General features: G+C 46.0%; 1 protein-coding gene across 1 annotated transcript in view; it reads left to right on the top strand.

The window, feature by feature from the left end:
* Window positions 1–52: 52 nt before the first annotated feature.
* Window positions 53–18,702, top strand: part of DTYMK (deoxythymidylate kinase) — a 41,305-nt gene continuing 22,655 nt past the window's right edge. The window contains exons 1-2 of the mRNA XM_044289260.1: window positions 53–293; window positions 15,407–15,515. Of these exons, the coding sequence (XP_044145195.1) occupies window positions 53–293; window positions 15,407–15,515 (350 nt within the window). The remainder of the gene's footprint in view (window positions 294–15,406; window positions 15,516–18,702) is intronic.

The raw sequence follows: 18,702 nt of genomic DNA, 5'->3' as shown, positions 1-18,702 counted from the left end.
TTAGAGGTTTCGTGTGGTAAATCATTAGCCGTAGAGCGGCACGGCCTGTTCTATGATTGGAGCGCGCCAATTACAGTCATTTTTGATTGGCTGGCGGGTAAGCGCGGCAATCTTGAGCGAGCGGCTGAACTTCCCAGTAGTTTCCTACATCAGTGACTGGAGAATGGCAGGACGTCGCGGGGCCTTAATTGTCTTAGAAGGCGCAGACAGGGCAGGCAAGAGCACCCAGGCCCGCAGACTGGTGGAGGCGCTGAGGAACCAAGGGTATCAGGCTGAGGGCATGCGCTTTCCAGGTGAGGTCCTGTGTTCTCTGCTTTCTGCCAATGAAAGCCATTACTTCCTCTTGTGCCAAAGCCAGAAGTGGGTTGGAAGGGAATGAGAAATGTAAAGGAAGGATTTATACTTTTTCCTGCTGGAAGCACTTCTGGCTATTGGTTAGAAAGCTGTCCTAGGACTCCACCCTAAGGCCCAGTTCACACGCTCGATTTTGCCTTGGCAGTTTTTCAGTGCTGTGGACGTACTTTATAGTTTACCCCATTTACTATATAGTATCTGTAAGTAATCAAGACTGATCGCAATCAGATCTATGTCAGTACATTAGGGTCACCTTAGGCTCTACAAAAAATGCAGTGTTCGCCCGATTAGGCCTGACTTGCGTTCAGTCCGCCCCACTGCAGTGACGGAATTTTACATTTTTTTTTCTCATCACTGCAAAAACACTGTAAAATCGCTGCGGCGCTATAAAGATCACTTTTGAGCTTTCTGGATCTTTATTAGCGATTGCAGCTTTACTTCGCAAGCACTCCTTTTTACTAGGCAGGTGTGCTTATTTTCCTGGGTAGTCTCAGAGGAATACCCCCTAAATTTAGTTAGCCCAAAATGTAAAAAAAAATGGCACTTTTACGCATTTGAATTCCAAACTACTTCTCACGCTTTAGGGCCCCTAAAATGCCAGGGCAGTATAAATACCCCACAAGTGACCCCATTTTGTAAAGAACACCCCAAGGTATTCTGTGAGGGGCATGGCGAGTTCATGTAAAATTAAATTTTTTTGTCACAAGTTAGTGGAATATGAGACTTAGTGGAATATGAGACTTTGTAATAAAAAAAATAAGTCTCATATTCCACTAACTTGTGACAAAATAAAATTTTACATGAACTCGCCATGCATCTCACGGAATACCTTGGGGTGTCTTCTTTCCAAAATGGGGTCAATCAGATCTATGTCAGTACATTAGGGTCACCTTAGGCTCTACAAAAAACGCAGTGTTCGCCCGATCAGGCCTGACTTGCCCTGCCCTGGCATTTTAGGGGCCCTAAAGCGTGAGAAGTAGTTTGGAATCCAAATGCGTAAAAATGCCCTGTGAAATCCTAAAGGTACTCATTGGAATTTGGGCCCCTTCGTGCACCTAGGCTGCAAAAAAATTTCACACGTGTGGTATCGCCGTACTCAGAAGAAGTAGGGCAATGTGTTTTGGGGTGTGGTTTTACATATACCCATACTGGGTGAGAGAAATATCTCTGTAAATGACAAATTTATTTTTTTTATACAAAGTTGTCAATTTACAGAGATATTTATCTCACCCAGCATGGGTATATGTAACAATACACCCCAAAACACATTGCCCTACGTCTCCTGAGTACGGCGATACCACATGTGTGACACTTTTTTGCAGCCCAGGTGCGTAAAGGGGCCGAAAGTCCAATGAGTACCTTTAGGCTTTACAGGGTTGCTCACAATTTAGCCCCGCCCAAAATGCCAGAACAGTAAACACACCCCACAAATGACCCCATTTCGGAAAGTAGACACCCCAAGATATTCACTGAGGGGCATAGTGAGTCCGTGGGAGATCTTTTTTTTTTTTTTTTTTTTTTTTTTTTTTTTTTTTTTGCCAGAAGTTAGCAGAAATGGAAATTTTTATTTATTTTTTTCCTCCGAAAGTGTCATTTTCCGCTAACTTGTGAAAAAAATTAAATCATACATGAACTTACCATGCCCCTCCGTGAATACTTTGGGGTGTCTTTTTTCTAAAATGGGGTCATTTGCGGGGTATTTATACTATCCTGGCATTCTAGCACCTCAAGAAACATGACAGGTGCTCAGAAAGTCAGAGCTGCTTCGAAATGCGGAAATTCATATTTTTGTACCGTAGTTTGATAAAAAAAAAAATCCAATAAGTGTATATTGGTTTGCGCAAAAGTTATAGCGTTTTCAAAGACATGTAGCACAATAAATTCTGACACAAACTTGTATAGAAATGTAATTATATTTGAACAATTTTACCAGAAAAAGTTAAAAATACACATTTTTGGAGAAAATTGCAGTCTTTTTGGATTAATATCAGAAAAATGAAAAATCTCAGCAGCAATCAAATACCACCAAAGAAAGCTGTATTTGTGAGAAGAAAAGGAGGCAAAATTAATTTGGGTGGTAAGTTGCATGACCGAGCAATAAACCGTAAAAGTTGTGAAGTGCCGATTTGTAAAAAAGGGCCTGGTCACTAGGGGGGTATAAACCTGTGGTCATTAAGTGGTTAAATGGTGCAAAATGGTAAACAAACACCTGCTGTGGTGTCCATGAAGACTCCCCCTGCCAACAAAGGACACGTCCTTACTCTGTGTGGTGTTGGACCGCCAGCCGCGTGAATGGCAGTATGACCTTCCATTGAAAACAATAGGAGGTGTATAGCGTTGGCCAACACTGGCTTATTGGTGCAGAATCACTTCTGTGTGAATGGGGCATATCTTAAAGCTCATCTGTGGTAAAAATATTTGTAAAGGGCATTTCTGCCCCGACAAGTTTACAACTTTTTATTTTTTTCCCTGGAAATGTGAAAAAGCAGACAGGTATAGTCTGCAAAAGTAGTCAAAATTGGTCCGGAGTGCTGTATCGGCATAGCCTGCCTCGTCTGTTTAGTCTCGGTTGCCCAAACCATGGCTCCTGGTACGGTGGCAGGAACTGAACAGACCTCATAGGCTGTGCTGATGCAGGGCCCCTGATAACCACGGGAGCCCAGCAATGACTGACGCTGGGCTTCTGCTGAAGCGGCCGGCTTTGGAGAGAACTGTCTGCAGCCTAATTCCCTGGATGCTGCAGTCAATAGTGACTACAGCATGTAGGCCGAGGAAGTGGGCTCTCCATGAATAAAATTGCAGGGTGCCAATGTGGTGCCGTGGCAGCTAAAGGCCTAACACTAGCCCCCAGGACTGATACGACTGTATGTCTATTAGACTGTGCCACAGACACAGCCTAGTGATGGGCTATAATGCATCCGTGTACAAGGTATACCAGTGCATTATAAATGTCTGCTAGCGGTACTAAAAATAGTTTATCAACCCCTTAGTGACCGCCAATATGCCTTTTTAGGCTAGAAGTGTTTTCACTCTTCTGGAAAAAATGTAGTTTGACCTGTGACTGAGACCGAGGTGGATACGCTGATCTCTGTGATCAAGGGAGAGTGGAGAGCTGTTCCTTATGGCTAGTAATAATATACTAGGCTGTGTATATGACTGTCATGAGCTATGGGTGCAAATAATAAACCTTATACATTTATAGCAATGCTTCCCTGTATAAGAACATCACATGTGCAGATTGATGCATTGTTTAGTGACAAGTGATTCTGTAGAACGTATCCTTGTAAATGGGGTCTGTTAGCAGTTTGACTTCCTCCCCTCTGAGTGACACTTTAGGGCTCATTCACACGAGCGGATGCCGTCCGTGGAATACGCTGCATGAAAGAGCCAAGCTCCGATCCGGACAGCAGAGACACGGAGCAGTAACATGATTGATAATGCTCCGTGCCTCTCTGTGACCTTTTTACTACAAAATCACTGGTGACTACTTTATCTCGTTGTGATTTTTGTAGTAAAAAGATCAGAGAGGCATGGAGCATTATCAATCATGTTACTGCTCCGTGTCTCTGCTGTCCGGAGCAGGGCTTGGCTCTTTCATGCAGCGTATTCTACGGACGGCATCCGCTCATGTGGAAGAGCCCTTAGCGGTCCCCGGATTGGATGTTGGAACCTCCTACTAAAGAGGGGAGAGATTGAGGAGCTTTCAGTGTATGGAGCCCAGGACACTGTGTGTGGGATTACTTCTGATTCCTCATGCAACCTGCACGAGAGTTGTTACAAGGGAAAAAAAGGCCAGAAAGGCTTTACAGGGTTTCTGTCATGAGAAATAACGTTATGTACAGTGCTCCAGACAAAAAAAAAACCTAGTAGCCATTGGCTCCTGAACTGAAAAATTTAGGAGCAAAGTAAAATTTTTAGTCGCCAAATCGAAACCGAATCAAAATTTTGGTATCGTGACAACGCTACGCCGATCAGATCGTCGTAGGGTTATTTCGATACCAAAATTTTGATTCACTTTCGTCACCATAAAAAAGTATTGCGATACTCAATACCACGAAAAAAAAAACACCCCAAAAAAGCTGTGTGCATTTTGCGTTTTATGAAACGTTCGGCCCATAATAGAACAGTCCTATCCTATTTTTTGGGGTGACAAGGTGACTAAAAAATGGCGAATCGCATGGTTTTTATTTATTTCTGTTACGGCGCTCACCACATAGGAGATATTTTTTTAATAATTTAATAGTTTGGACCTTTCAGATGCAGAGTTGTGTAATATGTTTATTTTTTTATATATTTTATATGTAAAATTGGGAAAGGGGGGGGGTTAAACTTAATATTTTAGGGTACTTGCACACTAGCGTTTTTCATTTCCGGCATAGAGCTCCGTCAAAGGGCCTCTATACCGGAAAAGAACTGATCAGGCATATCCCCATGCATTCTGAATGGAGAGTAAGGGTACTTTCACACTTGCGTTGTTTGATTCTGGCAGGCAGTTCCGTTGCCTGAACTGACTGCCTGATCAGGCAAACTGTATGCAAATGCATGTAATTTTTTCAGACTGATCAGGCAGAAAAATGCCTGATCAGTCAGAAAAATGCATTGCAATACCGGATCCGTTTTACCGGTGTCATCAGGCAAAACGGATCTTGTATTTATTTTCTCATTTTTAAAGGTCTGTGCATGCGCAGACCGGAAGGACGGATCCGGTATTTTGAATGCCGGATCCGGCACTAATACATTCCTATGGAAAAAAAATGCCGGAGTCTTCAGTTTTTTTTCGCCGGAGATGCTACGGTTTTCTCTTTTTAAACAAAATTTTTTATTGCGGGAAGAGACATGTATGGTTCATGACAAACATATCTTTAGAGTTACAAATCATATCCATAAAAAGACATTCTTATATGGAGAAAAGAACATGATGATGACATTTGCAATAATTATTGGAAAGTATATGATCCATACAATATGCTCCCTACTTTTCAGTTTTCTTCCCCCTATAGTCTTGTCGCCATTTGTAAATTCTAAGTCGCATTGGCGACCATTTTGGTCGCCATCTGGAGCCCTGCCAACATATATCTGCACGAAAACCAGATTACCAACTTGGCAACTTCCATACCAAACATCCTGACAGAAAGAGCTAGAGGTTTTATGCCGAAATATGTACCATGTCCTGTACAGTTGTAAATTGGTTTCATTGTGCTAAACGGCCTAGCGTCCCTTTCAGCTGTTCCTCTAAGTACCATTGCGTAAGCGTAAAGGGTTTCATAATATTCTCGATTTCCGAATCGGACAAGAACTGCGTCAGGAAGCCCCGCCATCTTTTCATAAATTTTCCTCCCTTCCCCTCTTTACATCTCTCTGCCTCCCTACGCTCCAGAGCCAGTAAATCCTTGAGATAGGCTAGAATGTTGTACCTAGAGGGGATTGAAGGCTGTAGCCAGTGTTGCAAAATGCTCCTTTTAGTTACCATGCATATTGCATGAAATAGAGCTGGCAATCTACGTTCCATTGGGACCCCATCTTTCAGTTCCTCCCAGTAGTGAAACAAAAATATCATAGGGTTTATGGGGACTACTATATTCCAGACATCTTTAGATACCTGAGCTACCTGGTTCCATAAGCTATGGATTTGAGGACAGGTCCATAAACCATGAAAAAGATGATTGTACCTCGTATTGCGGTTTTCTCTTTTGCCTGATCAGTCAAAATAACTGAACTGAAGACATCCTGATGCATCCTGAACGGATTACTCTCCATTCAGAATGCATGGGGATATGCCTGATCAGTTCTTTTCCGGTATAGAGCCCCTAGGACGGAACTCTATGCCGGAAAAGAAAACCGCTAATGTAAAAGTACCCTAATCTGTTTCTAGATGCATCAGTATGGCCTCTTTCACGCTTGCGTTGTCCGGATCCGGCGTGTACTCCACTTGCCGGAATTACATGCCGGATCCGGAAAAACGCAAGTGAACTGAAAGCATTTAAAGACGGATCCGTCTTCAAAATGCTTTCAGTGTTACTATGGCAGCCAGGACGCTATTAAAGTCCTGGTTGCCATAGTAGTAGTGGGGAGCGGGGGAGCGGCATACTTACAGTCCGTGCGGCTCCCGGGGCGCTCCAGAATGACGTCAGAGCGCCCCATGTGCATGGATGACGTACCATGCGATCACGTGATCCATGCGCTTGGGGCGCCCTGACGTCACGCTGGAGCGCCCCGGGAGCCGCACGGACGGTAAGTATGCTGCTCCCCCACTACACTTTACCATGGCTGCCGGGACTTTAGCGTCCCGGCAGCCATGGTAACCATTGAGAAAAAGCTAAACGTCGGATCCGGCAATGCGCCAAAACGACGTTTAGCTTAAGGCCGGATCCGGATCAATGCCTTACAATGGGCATTAATTCCGGATCCGGCCTCGCGGCAAGTCTTCAGGATTTTTGGCCGGAGCAAAAAGCACAGCATGCTGCGGTATTTTCTCCGGCCAAAAAACATTCCGGTCCGGAACTGAAGACATCCTGATGCATCCTGAACGGATTTCTATCCATTCAGAATGCATTAGGATAAAACTGATCAGGATTCTTCCGGCATAGAGCCCCGACGACGGAACTCTATGCCAGAAGAAAAGAACGCAGGTTTGAAAGAGCCCTATGTCTTCAGTTCAGTCATTTTGACTGATCAGGCAAAAAAAGAGAAAACCGTAGTATGCTACGGTTTTTATCTCCGGCGAAAAAAAATGAAGACTTGCCTGAATGCCGGATCCGGCATTTCCACCTCATCACCACGACTGCTAATAGGAGATTGACCCCTGACCTCTGTAGGGGCAGGAACAGAGAGACCTCCCACCACCAACACCAGTGTTTCCTGTCCCTACAGAGGACAGGGGCAGAGAGAGTCTCCCTGTGGGGAGATGAAGATGGGTAACTTCCTGACACCTTACCTGGTGTTCCCCCTGCCCTCCTGCGGTCCTCGTACTAATGCTGGGCAGAGGTGAAGGAGGGAGGCCTCGCTCCATTACAATATGTGAGCCTGCTCCCGGGTCGCGATCTCCCGCCGGGCCTCCATGGCTATCGCCGGGTGCGTGCCTAAGCGCTTCAGAAGAGCGGCTGACGTCACTTCCGGTGGATGGGGGAAGTGACGTCATTCAGGAAGCGTCTCCAGTTCAAATTTTCGGCGCCAAATTTTCGGAATACCGGCGTACCTCCGAATCAGCGTGCAGTCATGTCGACTGAGCCCCGCTCTCCTGGAGACCCTTCTGTGCCGCCTGCTGCAAGTTCCCCTGTGGGGAAGCGCTTCTTTGCCCTGTTACTTGTTTTAGACACTGTACCAGGTTGCTTTTTCCTCCTCCTCCACATCTCTGGCTTGTGGCTTCAGGCTTTCTATCTCCATGTATACCTATCATGGCTGATTGGGGTTATTCTTCCCAGGTCCCTAGGGAGGCTCAGAAAAAAGTAAAAAAAACAAGCTAAATGTGTGTCCTGCCTCAAACGGCTTCTGGACAACTACCGCAAGAGACTATGCAAGTACTGCACCTCTAGCGTTATTTCTGAAGAACAGCCTTCCTTCTTTGACTAATTAAGATCCATGATACATGAGGAAGTAAAATCTTCCTTATCCCAAATTTCCTCTCTACCCAGGGACCCTCCTCCACCTAAAAAGCGAAGGGGACCATCTCCTTTATCAGACCCAGAGGAGATAGAGGCAGATGCTTCATCATCCAGAGCCTGGGAGGACGAGGAGGCTTCCTCTGATACTGAGACAACAGAATCAGATAGGAAATTTTGTTTCTCTATGGACTAGATGCCAGACCTTCTAAGAGCTGTCCGGGCCACTATGGCTGTAGAAGAAGCCCCAAAAGCCCACTCCATACAGGACAAAATGTTTGGGAGGCTTCGGGTTAAAAAGACCCGTGTGTTTCCGATCAATGAGAACATACGAGATATGGTGCTTGACGAATGGTCTAACCCTGAGAAGCGTTTGGGGGTGTCTGGGTCCTTTAAGAATCGTCTTTTATTTGACGCTAACGAAGGGAAAATTTTCAACGAAACACTAAAAGTTGACATTCAGGTGGCAAAAGTCAAAAAGACTGCCTTGCCCTTTGAAGACACCTCCCAGTTCCGTGACCCCATGGATAGGAAGGCAGATAGCCTTTTAAAAAAAATCGTTGGAAGCGGCTATGTTTAACTTAAAACCAAACATCACAGCCACCTCGGTAGCAAGGTCCATGGGGTTGTGGCTAAATGAGCTAGAATCTCACATCAGAGGTAATACTCCTAAGGAAATAATCTTAAAGTCCCTCCCCTTATTAAAGTTCGCCGCAGGATTTATGGCAGATGCCTCGGCAGAATCTGTCAGATTTGCTGCTAAAGACGCTGGTCTCTCCAACGCGGCCTGTTGGGCTCTGTGGATGAAGAGCTGGTCAGGCGACAACACGTCGAAAATGAAATTATGCTCCATCCCGTTCTCAGGGGAGTACGTCTTTGGTCCTGTCCTGGACCGTATCTTAGAAAAGGCTGCGGATAAGAAAAAGGGGCTTCCCAGAGGAGAGACCCTATAAAAGGAAATATCCCTTTCGGGCCCCACTAGCCAGAACAAATCCTTTCGGGATAAAGGGAAGTCAGGGCGCTGGAGCTATCCGAAAGGGGGCAAGGGTAGAAATAACCCTTCCTCCTCCCAAAATAAGTCCTCAGATAAACAATGACACCAGAGTCGGGGGGAGACTTAAGACTTTTCAGACTCCTTGGGAGTCCATTACCCCGAATCCTTGGCTCCGGGACATCATAAAATTCAGATACCGAATCGAACTTTCTTAATCTCCCCCAAACCGCTTCATTGTGACCAATCCAAACTCTTCCAACGTACGCAAAAAGATTCTGCAAGGAATTCAAAGCCTTCTGGCGATGGATGTGATAGTACGGGTCCCATCAACACAGCTAGGACAGGGGTTCTATTCAAATCTTTTCCTGGTAGAGAAAAAAGAAGGCTCATTCTGTACGATTATAAACTTAAAAGCCCTGAACAAATTCATAATTTATTGGAAATTCAGGATGGAATCCCTAAAGTCGCTGATTCCGTTAATAGAGAAAAATGCTCTGATGTGTTCAGTAGATCTTCAGGACGCTTACTACCATGTCCCATTTCATCCAGAGTCCCAAAAGTTCTCGAGATTTGCCATCCAGGACCACGGGGCTAACCGGTTGCTTCCAGTTTACGGCCCTTCCCTTTGGGATATCATCTGCGCCCAGAGTCTTCACGAAACTTGTGGTAGAAATGGTGGCCTTCCTGAGGTGCAAGGGATTGGTGATTATACCATACCTGGACAATTTCCTCCTGATTGGGAATTCAGAGAACAAACTCAGAACAGACTTATTAACCTTCCTGTCTCTTATACAAGATCTAGGGTGGTTGGTGAACCAAAAGAAATCAAATCTCGTACCCTCCAGCACTGTCCAGTTTTTGGGTGTCATCCTGGACTCCCGGGCTCAACATACCTTTCTCCCACCAGACAAGATCAGAAACCTCCAATTGAAGGTTCGACTGTTTCAGAACAGGAGGTCTTGTCCCATAAGGAAAGCTATGAGTCTCCTGGGTCTTCTCTCGTCCTGCATTCCGTCTGTCCCATGGAGCCAGTCCTACTTCTGATCCCTCCAGTCATGGATTCTCCGAACTTGGAACAAGTAGCAGTCCTCCTTGGATCACAAAGTTCTGATCCCTCCAGCGGTGAAGACCTCCCTAGACTGGTGGAAAAGCACAAACAATCTGTCCTTGGGAGTTGCCTGGGAAAAGACTCCCTACATTCAAGTGCTTACAGATGCAAGCGAAAAAAGAAGGGGAGCGAAAGTGGGAGATCACTTATTTCAGGGTTCCTGGATTCCAACTACTCGCTCTCAATCTTCCAACTTCAGAGAGCTGGAAGCGGTCTGGAAAGCTGCAGAATTCCTTCTCGTGGGTCAACATGTAAAAATTATTTCAGACAATACGACAACGGTTGCATACCTCTCACCAGGGAGGCACGAGATCGGAGAAACTGATGTCCGTCACAAGAAAAATCTTCAATTGGGCGGAGTCCCATGTGAGATCCATCTCCGCCATTCACTTGAAAGGGGTACTGAACGTGGAAGCAGACTATCTCAGTCGCCAGTTAATAGACCACACCGAATGGTCTCTAAATCAGGACGTGTTTCAGGTTCTGGTAGAAAGATGGGGCACTCCACAAGTGGACCTGTTCGCCTCCAAGAAAAACGCAGAGGTACCAACATTCTGTTCATTGAACCCAAGGGACAATCCTTGGGCGCTGGATGCGCTCACGATACATTGGGACTGGGACCTCTGTTATGCGTTTCCACCCTTGCCTCTTCTTCCCAGGATAATTCAGAAACTCAACCTAGAGGACACGACTCCTAATTCTGATAGCTCCTTATTGGCCGAAAAGGAGCTGGTTCCCTCCCTTAAAAAACCTGCCAATAGAGGACCCATGGACTCTTCCTCCCAGGAGGGACCTGCTTCATCAAGGGCCAATCCTACACCCAAACTCGAGCTTCCTCAAGTTATCAGCTTGGATCCTGAGGTCCAGAGGTTGAAGTCACAAGGGCTTTCTGACCAAGTAATATCTACCCTGAAAGCGAGTAGGAAGAAGGTTACCTTCTTGATCTACCTAAAGATTTGGAAGAGATTCTGTTCCTGGATCAGTAATCCTGCCCCAAACTTGGAGCCGTCCAATTTTCAGAAAATCTTGGACTTCCTCCAGCAGGGACTTGAATTAGGTCTTAGACCTTCCACCTTGAAGGTACAAGTCTCGGCCCTAACTTGATTTTTTTTTTTTTTATCAAGATCTAGCCAATCATCGCTGGATCAGAAGATTTATGAAAGCAGCTTCTCGGCTACACCCCTCTCTAAAATCTCGGATCCCCAGCTGGGACCTCAATACGGTGCTCACAGGTCTAACACTTGCCCCGTTTGAGCCCCTGTCAAGCTGTTCCACCAAACATCTATCTCTAAAGACCGCGTTCTTGGTGGCCATTACGTCCGCAAGAAGGCTAGGCGAGATTCAAGCTCTATCAATACAAGAACCCTATCTCCGTATCACCGATGATAGAATTATTCTTAAGTTAGACCTGGGGTTTCTGCCTAAAGTAGTATCTGATTTCCACCGTAACCAGGAGACTAGTCTTACCTTCCTTTTGCGACAATCCTTCTAATGATAGGGAATCTAGCTTCCACTTACTAGATGTGAGACGCTCAGTCTTACGGTATCTTGAAGTGTCAAAAGGTTTCCGTAGATCCAACAACCTGTTTTGTCTTATTCTCAGGTAAGAATAAGGGTCTGAAAGCTTCCAGGTCCTCCTTTAGCACGGTGGATTAAGGATTCTATTTCCTATGAGTCCCAAGGCCTTCCTTGCCCCTCAAATTTAAGAGCTCATTCTACCCGAGCTATGTCCTCCTCCCAGGCCAAGCGGGCCGGAGCTTCTCTGGAGGATATCTGTAAAGCTGCTACCTGGTCCAACATTCACACCTTTACAAAACACTATAGGCTAGACCTATCTAGTTCAGGCTTGTCTTTTGGACGTAAGGTCCTTCAGGCAGTGTCCGTCCGTTCCCCCCCCCCACCAAGCTATAATTTTTTTTATATCTCCTAGTAGCCGTCGAGGTGATGAGGTGGAAAGCCGGAATTAGACTTAACGGTAATTCAGTTTCCACGAGATCACCACGACGGCACATATATTCCCTACCCTTTATTTAGTTCTTACCCTGGAGGTTATGAAGTAATACCCTCTCGGCTTATTTTGTGTTCTCACCACCTATTTTCTGTCTCTGTAATTTTGGACACACTAGTGTTGGTGGTGGGAGGGGGGGATTTAAACCCTCTCTCTGTTCCTGCCCCTACAGAGGTCAGGGGTCAATCTCCTAGTAGCCGTCATGGTGATCTCATGGAAACTGAATTACTGGTAAGTCTAATTCCCGCTTTTTCCCCATAGGAATGTATTAGTGCCAGATCCGGCATTCAAAATGACGGATCCGTAAAAAGATACAAGACTGACCTGTCTGTCCGCATGACAAGCGGAGAGATGGATTCGTTCTTGCAATGCATTTGTGAGATGGATCCGCATCCAGATGCGTCTCACAAATGCTTTCAGTCACATCCAGATCAGCGGATGCGGTGGGTAGTTCTACGGAACTGCCTGCCGGATCACACTGCCGCAAGTGTGAAAGTAGCTATAGTATTTTTTTTTTTTATTTTTTTTTATTTTTACTTTTAGCCCCCTTAGGGGCTGGAACCCTTGTCCTATTCACCCTTAGGCCCCTTTCACACGGGCGAGATTTCTGCGCGGGTGCAATGTTTGAGGTGAACGCATTGCACCCGCACTGAATCTGGACCCATTCGCTTCTATGGGGACGTGCACATGAGCACTGATTTTCATGCATCACTTGTGTGTTGCATGAAAATCGCAGCATGCTCTATGTTGTGCTTTTTTCACGCAACGCAGGCCCCATAGAAGTTATTGGGGCTGCATGAAAATCGCAAGCAAGTGCGGATGCGGTGCAATTATCACGCATTGTTGCTAGGATGAAAGTATAACATGATTATAAGGGAAAATAGCATTCTTTAACCACTTCAACCCCGCTAGCTGAAACCCCCTTAATGACCAGGCCACTTTTTACACTTCTGCACTACACTACTTTCACCGTTTATTGCTCGGTCATGCAACTTACCACCAAAATGAATTTTACCTCTTTTTCTTCTCACTAATAGAGCTTTCATTTGGTGGTATTTCATTGCTGCTGACATTTTTTTTGTTCTTAATCAAAATGTAACGATTTTTTTGCAAAAAAATTTCATTTTTCACTTTCAGCTGTAAAATTTTGCAAAATAAACCGACATCCATATATAAATTTTTGGCCAAATTTATTGTTCTACATGTCTTTGATAAAAAAAAAATGTTTGGGCAAAAAAAATGGTTTGGGTAAAAGTTATAGCGTTTACACACTATGGTACAAAAATGTGAATTTCCGCTTTTTGAAGCAGCTCTGACTTTCTGAGCACCTGTCATGATTCCTGAGGTTCTACAATGCCCAAACAGTAGAAAAACCCCACAAATGACCCCATTTCGGAAAGTAGACACCCTAAGGTATTCGCTGATGGGCATAGTGAGTTCATAGAACTTTTTATTTTTTGTCACAAGTTAGTGGAAAATGATGATTTTTATTTTATTTTTCCTTACAAAGTCTCATATTCCACTAACTTGCGATAAAAAATTCTAGGAACTCGCCATGCCCATCACGGAATACCTTGGGGTGTCTTCTTTCCAAAATGGGGTCACTTGTGGCGTAGCTATACTGCCCTGGCAATTTAGGGGCCCAAATGTGTGAGAAGTAGTTTGCAATCTAAATCTGCAAAAAATGACCAGTGAAATCCGAAAGGTGCACTTTGGAATGTGTGCCCCTTTGCCCACCTAGGCTGCAAAAAAGTGTCACACATCTGGTATCGCCGTACTCAGGAGAAGTTGGGGAATGTGTTTTGGGGTGTCATTTTACATATACCCATGCTGGGTGAGAGAAATATCTCGGCAAATGACAACTCTTCCCATTTTTTTTTTTTATACAAAGTTGGCATTTGACCAAGATATTTATCTCACCCAGCATGGGTATATGTAAAATGACACCCCAAAACACATTCCCCAACTTCTCCTGAGTACGGCGATACCAGATGTGTGACACTTTTTTGCAGCCTAGATGCGCAAAGCGGCCCAAATTCCTTTTAGGAGGGCATTTTTAGACATTTGGATCCCAGACTTCTTCTCACGCTTTAGGGCCCCTAAAAAGCCAGGGTAGTATAAATACCCCACATGTGACCCCATTTCGGAAAGAAGACACCCCAAGGTATTCCGTGAGGGGCATATTGAGTCCATGAAAGATTGAAATTTTTGTCCCATCTTTCATGGACTCAATATGCCCCTCACGGAATACCTTGGGGTGTCTTCTTTCTGAAATGGGGTCACATGTGGGGTATTTATACTACCCTGGCTTTTTAGGGGCCCTAAAGCGTGAGAAGAAGTCTGGAATATAAATGTCAAAAAAATGTTATGCATTTGGATTCCGTGAGGGGTATGGTGAGTTCATGTGAGATTTTATTTTTTGGACACAAGTTAGTGGAATATGAGACTTTGTAAGAAAAAACAAACAAAAAAAAATATTTCCGCTAACTTGGGCCAAAAAAATGTCTGAATGGAGCCTTACAGGGGGTGATCAATGACAGGGGGGTGATCAGGGAGTGTATATGGGGTGATCACCTCATATACACTCCCTGATCACCCCTCTGTCATTGATCACCCCTCTGAAAGGCTCCATTCAGACGTCCATATGATTTTTACGGATCCACGGATCGGATCCGCAAAACACATACGGACGTCTGAATGGAGCCTTACAGGTGGGTGATCAATGACAAGGGGGTGATCAGGGAGTGTATATGAGGTGATCACCCCCTTGGCATTGATCACCCCCCTGTAAGGCTCCATTCAGACGTCCGTATGCGTTTTGCGGATCCGATCCATGTATCAGTGGATCCGTAAAAATCATACGGTGATCAGGGAGTCTGTATGGGGTGATCAGTGGTTCATAAAGGGTTAATAAGTGACCGGGGGGGGGGGGGGGTAGTGTAGTGTTTTGTGTTACTTTACATAGCTACCTGTGTCCTTTGGTGGTCGATCCAAACAAAAGGGACCACCAGAGGACCAGGTAACAGGTATATTAGACGCTGTTATCAAAACAGCGTCTAATATACCTGTTAGGGGTTAAAAAAAAACATCTCCAGCCTGCCAGCGAGCGATCGCCGCTGGCAGGCTGGAGATCCACTCTCTTACCTTCCGTTCCTGTGAGCGCGCGCGTTCACAGGAAATCTCGGCTCTCGCGGGAGGACGCGTATATGTGTCCACCCAGAAGAGCAGGACCGCCGGCAGGACGCAATCCTGTGTACGTCGGTCCGGAGAAGGTTAAAATGATTGCTTCGGTATCTTCTGTGGTGCTTTTTTGCTGTTTGCTCACTTTGTTTTTGTTTTTATAGAAAGGACAACAGAAATCGGTCGTCTTGTTGGTTCCTACCTTGAGAAAAAAAGTAACATTGAAGATCATACTGTTCACCTACTGTTCTCTGCCAACCGCTGGGAGCATGTGTAAGTTTTTTTTTTTTTTTTAAATCCCCATCATTACTACTAGTTTTATTTATGGAGTGTCTTACGTAGTAGAGTAACCAGTTAACCCTTAAGGACATAGGGCGTACAGGTATGCCTTTGTGTCCTGGTACTTAAGGACACAGGGCGTACATGTACGCCCTGTGTATTTTCGATCACCGCCGCGCGGCGCCTACTCAAATCGTTGGGGCAAATGCGCCGGTGGGGTCCTGTGACCCCCCCCCCCCCCCAATGTATGCGATCACAGAAAACCGCAGGTCAATTCAGACCTGCGGTTTTCTGCGTTTCCGGGTTATTCAGGTCTCTGAAGACCCGATAACCCGGAACAGGGTGGTGATGGTGGTGTGATTTCACCCCACCAATCGCCATCCAGCGATCCTGAGTGGTGATGGTGACATCACCACTCAGGATCGCTTCTGAGTGGGCGGTCCGGCGGCAGATTCAAAAGAGGCAGGCGCTCCTCTCTTCCTCCTTTTTGTGTTCCGGAGGAGAGAGGAGCTGCCTGCAGGTGTCCGCCATCGCTGCCAGCAGCACCCGATCTGTGCCCCCAGCAACCCCCATCAGGTACATAGGGAAAGCATAGGGAAAGTTTGGGTTAGGCAGGGAAAAAAAAGGGAAAGTTAGTTTGTAAACTTTTATTGCATCACCCTAGTTATTTTTGGGGTGCAGTGTTTTTTTTTTTTTTTTGTGTACGCTGACTGTGGCCGGCACTCTTAGCGTCCGGCCACTGTTAGTCCGAGAGTCCCAGTGAGGACGAGGATGACCCCACATTCCTGTTGTCATCCGCGTCCTCATCATCTAGCGATGATGAGCCCCCAAGGCGGCGGAGGCGCCGCCAGGCGGAGCAAGGGGACTGCCATGTTAGGGACCCTGTGGTTCACACTAGTACGAGCAGCTCTGGGGCTCGTACTGGTTTCCCGGCCCACCAGTTAAATCCACCGGAGCACCCTGCCGGTGAACTGGTCTGGTGTAGCCCAGAGCGATACGAGCCTGTGAGTCCTGATTTTGTAGGCCAATCAGGAATCCAGATTTCCACAGTGGGCTACACTGAATATGACTTTTTTTTTGTAATTTTTTCAGTGACCTACTGGTAAATCTGATGGTGGAGCAGACGAACCTGTACGCCCAACAGTTCGTTGCTCAACACCCAGGCTCCTTTTTGGCCAGGCCCGGTGGCTGGATGCCGGTCAGCGCAGCCGAAATTAGGACATTTTGGGGCCTCGTGCTGCATATGGGCCTGGTCAAGAAACCCAGTGCCAGGCTGTACTGGAGTGGGGACGTCCTATACCAGACCCCACTTTACAGTACAGCCATGACATGCTCCCGGTTTGAGGCCATCCGGAAATGTCTGCATTATTCCGATAATGCAGCATGTCCCCCCCCCCCCCAAGGTGATCCTGCCCATGACCGTCTGTATAAGATACGGCCGGTCATAGATCACTTTGGGGCCAAATTCATGGAGGCCTATGTACCTGGAAGGGAGGTCGTGGTTGATGAGTGTCTCATTGCGTTCAAGGGGAGACTCCTTTTCCGCCAGTATGTGCCCTCCAAGCGGGCGAGGTATGGCGTGAAGCTATACAAAATTTGTGAGATTACCTCAGGGTACACTTACAAATTTCGTGTGTATGAGGGGCGAGATTCCCGGATTCAACCCCCAGAATGTCCCCCCACTCTGGGTGTTACCGGGAAACTTGTGTGGGACCTTATGTACCCACTGCTAGATAAGGGTTACCACCTTTTACGTGGATAACTTTTATACCAGTATCCCCTTGTTCCAGTCCCTTGCCGTCAGATCCACGTCCGCTTGTGGGACCAAGCGGAAAAATCAACGCGGCCTCCCTGCCCACCCCCTCCAGGTACCTATCCCCAGGGGTGAGACCCGTGCCCTTACCACTGGAAACCTGTTGCTGGTCAGGTATAAGGACAGGAGGGATGTCCTTATGCTGTCCACAATTCATGGTAACGGCACCACCCCAGTCCCTGTGCGAGGTACCGCGGCAACGGTCCTCAAGCCCGATTGTATCGTCGACTACAATCGGTATATGGGAGGAGTTGATCTCTCGGATCAAGTCCTCAAGCCATATAACGCCATGCACAAAACCCGGGCATGGTACAAAAAAGTTGCGGTCTACTTGGTACAGGTTGCCATGTACAACTCTTGTACTATCCCAAAGCGCTGGCAGCACAGGGATATTCCTCCAGTTCTATGAGGCAGTCCTCAGGGCCCTGATCTTTTCGGACCGGGAAAGAGCAGGCCGGAGTACCTCGGGAACTGTAGGCGCCCGGATTGTCCCTGGCCAACACTTTCCAGGTGTGGTCCCCCATACTGGAAAGAAGGGACAAACCCAAAAAAAGTGCAGAGTGTGTCACAGGAGGGGGATACGGAAGGACACCACTACTCAGTGCGACACGTGCCCAGATCATCCGGGCCTCTGCATTATCGATAGCTTCAGGGAGTATCACACTTCCATGGAGTACTAAATTTATATCCCAATTTAGCACTAACATCGGATAAAAAAAACTAGTTCTCAGACTTGAGACACCCCAAAAAACTAAAATAATTTATTAAAAGTAGACATATTGGGTATCGCCGCGTCGGTAAGAATCGCCTCTATAAAAATACCCCATGACCCAACCCCCCCAGATTAACACGGTCAAAAAATAAAATCAATCAGTTTTTTCCGGTAACAAAACAAGGGTTAACAACCAAACAAAATTTAATATTTATTACCCTGATACTGCAGTTTACAGAAACGCCGCATTTGTCGTCGGAAACTGCTGTATCAGTAAAAGGGAGGCCGCAAAAGGAAAGGACCGACATGGTTTCTGGAAGGCCGATTTTGATGGCCTTTTTTATTGACACCATGTCCTTTTTGATGCCCCCTAGAGTAAAAACTCTAAAAGTGACCCCATCTAAGAAACTACACTCCTCAAGGTATTCAAAACTGATTATACAAACTTTTATTAACCCTTTAGGTGTTCCTCAACAGTTAATGGCAAATAAAGAAGAAATTTCAGAATTTAAATTTTTGGTAACCTTGCCTCACAAAAATGTAATATAGAGCAACCAAAAATCATATTTACCCTTAAAATAGTCCCCCAAAAAATGACACCTTATCCCGTAGTTTCCAAAATGGGGTCACTTTTAGGGAGTTTCTACTCCAGGGGG

Source organism: Bufo gargarizans, chromosome 4 (genome assembly GCF_014858855.1).
Source record: "Bufo gargarizans isolate SCDJY-AF-19 chromosome 4, ASM1485885v1, whole genome shotgun sequence".
In the NCBI taxonomy this organism is placed as follows: Eukaryota; Metazoa; Chordata; class Amphibia; order Anura; family Bufonidae; genus Bufo; species Bufo gargarizans.
This window is presented reverse-complemented; position numbering and strand designations above follow the sequence as displayed.